Source organism: Zingiber officinale, chromosome 1B (assembly GCF_018446385.1).
Source record: "Zingiber officinale cultivar Zhangliang chromosome 1B, Zo_v1.1, whole genome shotgun sequence".
NCBI lineage: Eukaryota > Viridiplantae > Streptophyta > Magnoliopsida > Zingiberales > Zingiberaceae > Zingiber > Zingiber officinale.
Window position 1 is genome coordinate 34,469,461 of NC_055986.1, and position 10,729 is coordinate 34,480,189.

General features: G+C 36.8%; 1 protein-coding gene across 2 annotated transcripts; it reads left to right on the forward strand.

Annotated features, from left to right (window-relative positions):
- The first annotated feature begins 256 nt into the window (after window positions 1–256).
- LOC122054678 (zinc finger protein WIP2-like) lies at window positions 257–2,316 on the forward strand. Of its 2 annotated transcripts, XM_042616127.1 has the most exons (4): window positions 273–417; window positions 494–991; window positions 1,656–1,936; window positions 2,015–2,316. In XM_042616127.1, exons 2-4 carry the CDS (start codon window positions 578–580, stop codon window positions 2,205–2,207), a joined length of 888 nt encoding a protein of 295 aa, XP_042472061.1. In that variant the 5' UTR covers window positions 273–417; window positions 494–577; the 3' UTR covers window positions 2,208–2,316. The 2 variants fall into 2 exon arrangements, with proteins under 2 accessions (XP_042472054.1, XP_042472061.1); XM_042616120.1 differs by having other exon boundaries at window positions 257–991.
- Window positions 2,317–10,729: the final 8,413 nt, after the last annotated feature.

The window sequence follows — 10,729 nt, forward strand, 5'->3', positions numbered from 1 at the left end:
AACCCACAATCATAAAAAGTGTTTTTAAATGTTATTTGTATTCGAGTGTCTAATGAATAGTCGACATGATTAAGTCTAATCTATTCGATCGAGTTTAATTCATTTCGGGTAGGAAAATAAAAATCTAAAAATAATGGTTAATATTTTTTCTTCGATACAGTAAAGTATATAATTTAATGATGAAGAATGAGTACGTGAATTGGCTGAATAATATATATCACACAATCCAATGAAGTAGAAACCCCTCTCTCTCTCTCTCTCTCTCTTTCTCTCTCTGTGTTCTTCCAGTTCCCAATATCTACCTTATCTCCCTATTAATACTACTAACAAGAGAAGTTCAGGCACAGATCCAAGCTCTCCGGCCATGGCAGATCCCTTCAACAACATCTTCAAAGGCTACTACTTCAACCGCTACATGTCCCAAAACTACTTCCCTCCTCCGTCTTCTTCTTCTTCTTCATCATCATCTTCATCTTCTTCTTCTCCTTCTCAGTTTCATATCAGCTACCTGTTCCCGCCTCCTCTGCACCCGCCGTCGTCTCCTCCGCTGCGCGAGGCGCTGCCCCTGCTCAGCCTCATGGGCGGCGGAGCAGGAGAGGAAGCGAACCAGGACGAAGAAGACGAGGAGGAGGAGGAGGTCGTGGAGCTGCAAATTGGGCTGCCGAGCCCAAGTGCAGCGGATCTCCTATCCAGAGTCGACGCGAGGGCGCCAAAGAACGCCGCTAATGGTTACGATACTTCTCCGGCTGCAGCGGCGACGGCTGCTGATCCTAATTGCGCGAATGATGACGAGGAGAAGGAGAAGGAAGACGAGGAGGAAGATGGAGATCAGGAGGAGGAGCGGCAGGGAATTACGATGCAGTACCCTGCGATCGGGAAGCTGACAAGGGGGCAGTATTGGATCCCTACCCCTTCTCAGATCCTCATTGGACCGACTCAGTTTTCATGCCCTGTTTGCTGCAAAACCTTCAACAGATACAACAACATGCAAGTAAGTTGAATCTTTTGCAACCACGAACTTGAGTTTTGTTTTTGTTTTTGTTTTTTTTTTGTTTTGTTTTTACAAATTATTCGTCTTTCTTTCTTTTTCTTCATGTTCTTGGCATGGATTTGATTGAACAAGAAGTGACAAGATGGATGGAGTATGATCACTTCTCTTTCTTTCTCTCTCTTTTTCTCTAATTTTGATCTCTGATGAACCAAAAAAGTAACGACATGTGATCATCAAAGAAGGAGCTGTAACTAAGTTCGTCTGTGTTTTTCATCTGAAGAAGTGAAATGATGGACGGAGAGAATTGCAGTAGACGCACTCTCTGATAAATCCAAAAGTTCTCTCTCTCCCTCTCTCTCTAAAAGAATACCTTCTTTTTTCTTTGGATTTTTGGGCTGAACAGCTAATTCAATCTTCTCCATTAAGCTACTAAAGTAAAAGATCTCACTTCTTCTTCAACTCTTTTTAAAGGACAATAATCATATTAATTAGATTTTTCACCTTCATGCAAAATATAAAGAGTCTACTGCCACTGCCCAAATCCTTTTAGGGTTGGAAAATTTTTGAGTATTAACTCGTTGGATTTGGAGCAGCATCAAACATGTCGTTACGAATTGATTCACAAAGTTACTCTTTATCATGATGAGACTGTGTGTGTGTGCAGATGCATATGTGGGGGCATGGGTCGCAGTACCGGAAGGGGCCGGAGTCGCTGCGGGGGACGCAGCCGACGGCTATGCTCCGGCTGCCGTGCTACTGCTGCGCGGTGGGGTGCCGGAACAACATCGACCACCCGCGCGCGAAGCCGCTCAAGGACTTCCGCACCCTCCAGACCCACTACAAGCGCAAGCACGGCATCAAGCCCTTCATGTGCCGCAAGTGCGGCAAGGCCTTCGCCGTCCGTGGGGACTGGCGCACCCACGAAAAGAACTGCGGCAAGCTCTGGTGCGCCTTTATCCTTCCTTTCCGATATATTATTGAGGATCCAAATCTTATTCTTACTCATCTCTGATGAATTCGTAGGTACTGCGTGTGCGGATCCGACTTCAAGCACAAGAGATCGCTGAAGGACCACATCAAGGCCTTCGGCGGGGGGCACGCGGCCTACGGCATCGACGTCTTCGACGAAGACGACGAGCCATCGTCGGAGATCGAGCAAGACAGCACCGGGGAACAGCAGGCGGCGGTGGCGCCGCCGCCGACGCGGTATAATTAACATGAAGTCGAATTGATTAAATAATTAAGGAGACGAGAGACGTATTTATTTAATCATGCAGTGGAATTAATGTTTTAACGGTTAATTTAAGAGAGTTGAGTTGGCTTAATTAATTAGTAATTAGAGTAGCTAAAGAACTCTTGTAAAATTAATTTTAGCCATGAATTAATGGAGGCTCGTGTACTTAAAAAATTTACTTCTCTTTCTAATTCATGCATTCTTAAAAAAAATATATAGGTGAAATAATAATAAATTTACAATACCATCAATTTGGATTCATATAAAAAAATATTGAGATCTCGAAGGAATTTATCAATAGTTTATAAAAACAAATTAATTAAAAGAGGAGATTAATTAATGATGCGGTGGGCAAGAATTTATCTTAATATTTACTAATGTTTAATCTCTTAGCTTCTTCTCGATTATATTGTTAGTCATTCTAGCTCTACTTGAAAAATTAGAAAGCAGCACTTTCCACAAGTTAAATTCTTTAAAAGAAAATCTCTCTACTCTACTAGTTAATTAAATGCACTTATTTCATTCAACCAATTACAGTAGCCTTTTCCCCTCCTCTGCTTTTGGGTTTCCAGCTTTTTCTCACCCTTCGCCCAGACAAAGAATCCCCTTCCTTTTTGCTGTTCTTGGTGTGCTTTAGAAGCTGCAATGGCTAAAGTGAGAGAGACTGGAGAGAAGGGGAGAGAGAGAGGGAAATGCACAAACACAATTTCCTTGAATCTTTCCTCCTTAACCTGCTGCAAAATGCATACTCCCTTAGCTTCCTCCCTCGCCCTCCCTGCCTTTATTCTCATTCCTCCAGTTGAAGTGATGAGTCATGCAGCTGCTGCTGCTGCTGCAGCAGCAGCAGCAGCAGGATGCAGTTTGATAACACACGAGATGAAGCCTGCACTGCAGCAAAATCTTAGTCTGATAAGTAGAATCATAATCATCCTCAGTTAACTGCATGCATATGCATATACCTTTTGCCTGCACCAACCCCAGCTTTTCTTTCCTAGCTGCTACTGCTGCTGCTGCTTTTGCTCTTTGCTTACTTTTCCATTTTTTTAGTGTTAGTTGATGGATGGAACATATACTAGGAAATATTCAACTCAAATGATTAGCCTGCTTTAAGGACTAGTAGAGAGAAAGAATCTGTATCAATTCGAGTGTCTATTTTATAGCAACATATAATTATGAGAAGGGTTCATAAATGTGCCTGAGATTGGAGAGATAGAGCAGTAGTCAAAAGAGGGCTTTTCGACAAGTCATATCAGACCACAATGAATCCATTCATCCATGGCTCAGGGTCTCAGGCTGAGTGCGTGGAGTGCAGTCAGTGCAGCTGCAGGAGAGCAGCAGCAGCAGGGTTAAGCCACTAGGTCCATATATAATCAAAAGAAATTGATCTGACACACCCTTCATGCTTTCTTTTTGTCTCTTTGTTCCTTGCAGCACTACTACTACTACTACACGCTAAAACCTAGAGATATGTATATATATATATTATTATCCTTGTCTGGCTTTCAGATGTGTATCTATTATCTAATCTAGCACTATTGTGCATAGTATGTAGCAGAGGAAAGAACTTGTGTACATGGACCAAAGCTCTCTCCGGGTCTTATGAGTTCATGGTAAAGATCATCATCTGGTGGAATTCAAGGTGGTGAACAACTGTTCCGAATACACAATTTCTTGTAATACTTTTATGTTAAAAGTTTATTTGTTTTTTATGTATAGAAGAAACCAACAAAGTAATCCACGTTTGGGTTAACAATTTAACCATGGCAAACACTAACTAGTGTCCTATTTATGGGGCTGTTTAAGTGGAAATAATTACTTCATCAGGAGTTTTGTTAAGCGTATATTCTTGGTGATAGATAGCTAGGAATGGGGAAGGGAATGGGCATAGGCATTATTCCTTGTTGCTTACACGAACACTGCAGTGAGTTGTTTTGCCATTTTTCAGATTTTTGTCATCATATTGTATATATATATATATATATATATATATATAATGATGACAAATTTGATAATATATTTATTATTTTATTTATTTAAAATTTGGTAATATTTGAATTGTCTGAAAGAACTTTTTTTTTTTGCATTTATTACCAAAATAGTCCTTCTCATCTATCAGATTATTCGAAAGTATCTTTATTTTAACTATAACATTAATCAATATCATTATTTTGATATGTTCTAAAATAAAATAGAATGGGACGATATAGAGTATTGTTTTGATAATAAATGAAAAATAAGCAGTTTAAATAAAAAAATTAAGTTTTTTGTAAAAAAAAATCCCATTAAAATTTGTATTACAACTTACAAGTAAAAGGAATAAGAATGGTGATCAAATTAATGTCATGAATAAAATTTATAATTTTAGAAGTATGTATAAATTAAATAACTGCAAATAAACTTAAATATACTTTAGCTAAAAATACAAAATTGAAAATTAATAAAAATATTTTAATGAGACTTTAACTGATTTTATTTATTTTTGGCATACTAATTTTCTCTACGACGGACCAATGGGAATCTAATTCCGATCGGTTTTTTCCAATTTTAAAAAACTCTAGTCTTCCACTTTCGCATGGTTGCAGTTACATCTCATCTTCGCCTAAATTGAGGTGAGCAGACGAGACGGGACATAGAATTCTATCCATTCCACGCTTACTAGTAGATTTTGTGTTTACAATATGGGAAAAGAAAACAAAGAAGGGCAAACCAAATCAAGATACATCCATGTACGTTTTGATAGAGTCAATCCAATTATCATTTCTAATGATGTGGATGAGTAATTGGTTAATAATTGAACCGATCAAACTATTTAAATTAAAACTAAATAAATTGATTTTTTTAATCTAATTAAATTGACCAAATTTTTCAATAAAAACTAAATACATCAAATTGATAAAATATTAATTAATTCGATTAAAAATCAAAATAATCAATTTTTTCTTCATCAACCGCCTACTAATAATATAACAATTGATTGTTAATAGCATAGCAATCAACTGCTATTTTTTGTTAAATCGGTTTAATCAAGTTAACCGAATTGAGACTTTTAAAAACAAAATTGAACTGATTATTTAATCAAAATAATTAATATTTTAAAAAAATAAATAAATTTCTGAATTAATTGAACCGAACTTATAACTTAAGTCAATTTAGTCAGTTAATTCAATTTAACTAACTTTTTACTCACCCTTAGAAATCAAGTATTTTATATTCTTTTATTACGGGGAGGGAATGAAAATGAGTAACTAAAAAAACCAAGAAAAGAAAGGAGAGAAAAAACCGAGTAAAACAGAATGCTTACTGATGAGGCCGATACGAAGCTCATAGAGACTGGCCACAAGCTTCACGGTTGTGAATTTGAAACTGTAGATTACGATTTCAAGGTTACAAACTATGAAGCAAAGGATGATTTTGCTCATTTCAAGTACTTCTCGTCGCCCCACAATGAGAAAACAATGGAGGTAACATTTAAGGCCTCAAACTATTGTAGAAAAAAAAAATGATTACACTTAAGTATCCTTCACAGTCCGTCTCTAAATTACGTGAAAGTAAGAAAATTATAAGATCAACTTATAACCGGCTGCTAAGTTAACTAGGAAGTGAAAGGATTTTTTTTTTTCCGAGAACATGTATCCATCGAAAATTCATCTCTTATTCTATTATAATAAATCTATCATCTTCTAATTAGCTGGACATCCCAGCCCATAGAAATTTCAAGACCACAAACTAGCCGCTACACACGAAGGTCATGAACTGACGGTTGCATGACAATTATGATTTCATGGTCGACGGTGGTGATTTCGCGATTAAGATTGTTGTGATTCCCGTGCACGAGGAATAGGCCAACAAGCTATTGAGCGGACTCAAGGATTTGGAGTTCGCCAGCCGAAGGATGGAAATTCATTTTGTTTGATTTTGGGCGGACGTGGGGAAAATGAGAAATTGGGTCATTAATTAGTAGAAATGCTTTGCCAATTATCTATAAGTATAATTTGTTAGATAGTAATAACCACAATTAAGAAGAATAAGAATTAACATCAAAGCTCTAGATTTGCACCCCTAAACACATCCACGATAGAATCTCTCGTCAAATCCCATTAGAGATAAATATTTTGAAGGTCAATTTCTCAGTGCACATAAATTGTACTTCAGATTTATCCAATAATAAATTAATTTTTAATAATATGAAATTTGAATGTTCTAGCAATATATCTTGAAAATAGTTGACTGAAACCATACATATTAATAATTTGAACCGACCTAGCTAGAATCTACACTACAATAAAAGGGCATTGAATATTACAAGATAAAAGCATGCATGCCGCGAGTATTGCTCCGTGCCTTGACTTGGTAATTGATTAAGGTCAAGTGGGTGGGTTATAGAGAACATGAAGCCATCGGAATCATAAATCAAACATTGAAACATTGACATCTACCAGGTTTTGGTGTTGCTGCTCCTGTCGAATTTTAACCAGACAAAGGAGGAACCAGGGTCGAAGAAGAAACCCGCCCATCCCCATGGCACTGCTTTGAATTCCGAGCATTACATGCGTTCATGCATAAGCATGTCATGGCACAGATTTCAAAGCCCTCTAAGTGTTGACTTGCTTCTTTATCACACATGTGCATGGAAAAGCCCTTCAAACATGGTCGTATGGTTTATTAACCAATTCTGAAACCTGCTGGTAGTTGATGAGGAGTTCATAATAATGATAATATCTGACTCAAAGCTTTGATCCTGCAAAGGAAGGGGAACCAAGAATGAGGACGGAATTGGTGGAATCTTATATCTTAAAACACAACTGTTTGTTTAAAAACAGTTCAATTTGAAATCTAAAAGGTAGCCATCCATCTAAAAAAATCTGTGCATCCACAATAAATCTCAGTACGGGTATGGTGTATAAATACTGAATACACTTTTGTACTGTGAGAGAGAGAGAGAGAGAGAGAGATGAGATGAGATGAGAGAGAGACATGGGGTTAAATTTACTAGAAACGATAGGGCACATGTGGACAGCAGAACCCCCTGTCCCCCCTGTCTGCTAACAGCACTAAGGCCCCCTATAAACAGTGCAACCTTGTGCCGCACATCATCCTCTATATATCTCTGTGCCATGTCCATGCACCATCATTAACTATTAAACATTGAGAAGAATAAGCGAAACAGTAGGTGTAGAAGGCCGCACTGTTGCTTTGACCTTGTCAAGGGGAGTGGCACACATGCACAGCCACCCTCTTAAATGACAACAGTGTTATGCCTTCTTCCTGTTCACATTCCGATGCAATACATACGGGACAACCCTCCTGCTTGCTCATGGAAAGCTAGGGTAATCCAGTGCAGTGCAACAGTGTTAAATATTGGGAAAGAGAGTTGGAGAGAAAAAAGCTTGCATATCCTAACCTTTAATTTACACAAGATTATTATCCTCATCTTACATTACAGTTGTTTATTATAATGGTGAGTACCTGAAGCAATGTAGAAAGCAGCTAGTTGATAGAGTTTTGTGTGATCATGTGTCATTTTGTTATCCTCATACAACTGAATGTATAAAGACGCTTGATAGAGTTTCGTGTGATCATCACATTGGTTATTGTACACCAGGCAATTATCCTCATTCTGCAATAGCTTAATCTTGCAATCGCTTAACCATTACGAGAAGGCATAAAATAAATGTAATACTTTGCATAAAATAAATGTAATACTTCACCCTAGCGTCCCGTCCTACATTATTTAGAGGAAGTAAATTAGAAAATCAAAACTAACATAGGATAATTTGGGATTCGCTTGTTGCTAAATTTTGATGTGAAGATGGTTAAAGGCCAAGGGAACAAACAATAATTGAACTCACTGTGAGTGCAGCTAAAACTACTATACATTCTTTCTGGTTTGGTTCTGACATGTTGACTCTCTTATGTTTTGGAACCTGCCAACATACTGTTATGTATTTTACTTATTCAAATAATTAGATGAAATATAGATGGTAGTCATAGATAAATATAAAATTATTTGTTTGGAATTCTAAGATCTTAAGTGTTAGGATCCTCGGAGGTCGGTTAGAGGGGGATGAATAGTCTAAATTTACTTGATTATAATCAGAAAGTTTATTAATCCAAGGAAGTTAAAGCGCACTCTCCTTTAGGCGGAGAAGCCTTTTTATAGTAATGGATACGTAGAAATAGAAAGTTAAAATAGAACAGTGGATGTGTACAATTGTTGTTTCACAATTTCTTGTTGTATTTTAGCTTTGGGAGCAAGGCTGTTTATATAGCCCTGCTCGAGGCGCCTGAAAGGGTTCCGCTCCGATTTCACTCACCTCGGTCCGGGTCTTCCGCTCCGGTTTCTCTTGCTTGGGTGATCTCGGTCATCCAGAATAGGGTTCACCCGAACCCAACTTCCGGCCTTCTCAAGCAAGTTTTCGCTCCTGGCTTCTCGTCCCTCGGAAACGCCGTGCGCTTCCTTCTCGTCCGCCCGCGTACTCTTCCGCAGGACCTCGTCCCTCAGACGCACCGAGCCCGTTGGCTCTCTCCCGTGCCGTCCTTCTCGCTAGCTACGTCTTTTGCTCGACATCCTGTGCTCCTAAGTTCCTGCATACTTAGACACAGGATTAAACACAATAGGAGCTTTCTAACTTGTTTGATCACATCAAAATAACATTGGGGTACCAATAATCTCTCCCTTTTTTATGTGAGCAACTCAAGTTAAGTTAGGGTAAACTAACATAAAGTAAAAGAAATAAATTTACAATTTAAAGTGCAAAAATTTAAAACAGTTGCAATTTAAAGGGCAAAAATTTAAAAACAGTTTAAACTACCTCTTAAGTTATCTCCCCCTATACTTAATCTTCCCTTCTCCCCCTTTGATCACATAAAAAATGGAGTACCAAAAGAAATCTAAGGGTAATTTTTTCAAAAAATAGGAAAGTTTTTAGTCAAGAAAAAAAATTCTGATTTTCAACATTTTGAAAAACTTATCAAGTTTTTGAAAATAATTTTGATAGCACTTAAAAAAAGTATAATATTTTTTTAAAAAAAATTCTAAGTACAAATATATTTTTGATATCACCAAAAAAATTGTAACATCAATAATTTCCTAAGTTACACAAATTTGCAAAAAAAAATAATTTTGTAGAAATAATTTTGGTAAGGTAAAGATGATACTTCCAAAAAAAAATTTAAGTTTTTTTTAAAAAAAATCTAAATTAAAAACACCAAAAAAATATTTGAGTAACTATTTAAAGCATTATTAAATTACAATTAAATGTTTTATCAGTTAGTCAATAAAACATTTTATTTCATTAATTGACTTCCAGGCTGTGGCGAGGCATTAGGCCTTCTTGGTTATTAGAGTAACAACCACTTTATTGACAAAGTCTCTTAAGGAAATTCAAAATTTTAATTTTCTTGCTGAAAGCCCTAAGTCTAATTAAAGTTCAATTTAGACAAGACTTTAGAACCCAATAGGTTCCAGCCAACTGGGTTAATTAAAAATTTCTTAGAAATATATTTCTGAGAAATTTTCCTAATTTGTCCCTTGTGGTAATTAAAATACCAGTTTAAATTATTATATTTCCTAATAGTTTGATTTTTAACATTTAAGCATGCATGATTTTTCAAGTCTTCTACTTGTATTTTCAATTCATCACTTTCCAATTTTAATTTTTTCAAAATCTTCTAATAGGCAAGATTTAGCGAATTAACTTTAATTCTTTATTTCTTTTTCTAGTTTGCAACATCCTTTAGATAATAATTTAACAAATTTAAATAACTTATCGGGAGGAAGAGATCGCACCTGACTTAGCTTATCGATCTCGTTATATATCCATAACTCCCCCTGCACTGTTACTTTCTTCTGATGTCGCTCCCCCTTCATCGATGCTCATTTTAGATGAGCTTGCTTCGTTTTCGTGGTCTTGATGACTTGCCATTAATGCAAGTCCGGAAAAAGCCTCAATCTCTGATTCGGACAATGTTTCATCTCATGTCGCCTTCAGGTTTTTGTGCTTGTTCATTTGGACGGGCTTCTTGTTCTTACCCTTGTCCTTGTTCTTCAATTTAGGGCAATTATCTTTAACGTGCCCTTCTTCATTATAGTGTAGCATCTGATTGTTCTTTTCTTTCTACCTTGCAGATGGTTAGTTTTTCTAGATTTAAATAATTTTTAAATTGTCTAACCTTCATTACCGTTCCGTCGTCATCAAGAGAAGATTCTGAATCCTATTCAACCATCTTTGTCTTAAGGGCGATGTTGTGCTTCGGCTCCTTCTTCGTATCTGCACATCTCGTTTCATGGACTTCAAATGTTGAAAATATTTCTTCTAAGGTAACATATTATAAATCTTTAGATATATAATAAGCATCTACTAATGATGCCCACTCGGTAGTTCTAGGAAATGCATTAAGTGCATACTTTAGCGAATCCCAGTTGCTTACCTTTTCTCCGAGATTAGTGAGTCCGGTGATTAGTTCCTTCATTCTCGAATGAAGATGTCCAACAATTTCTTCTG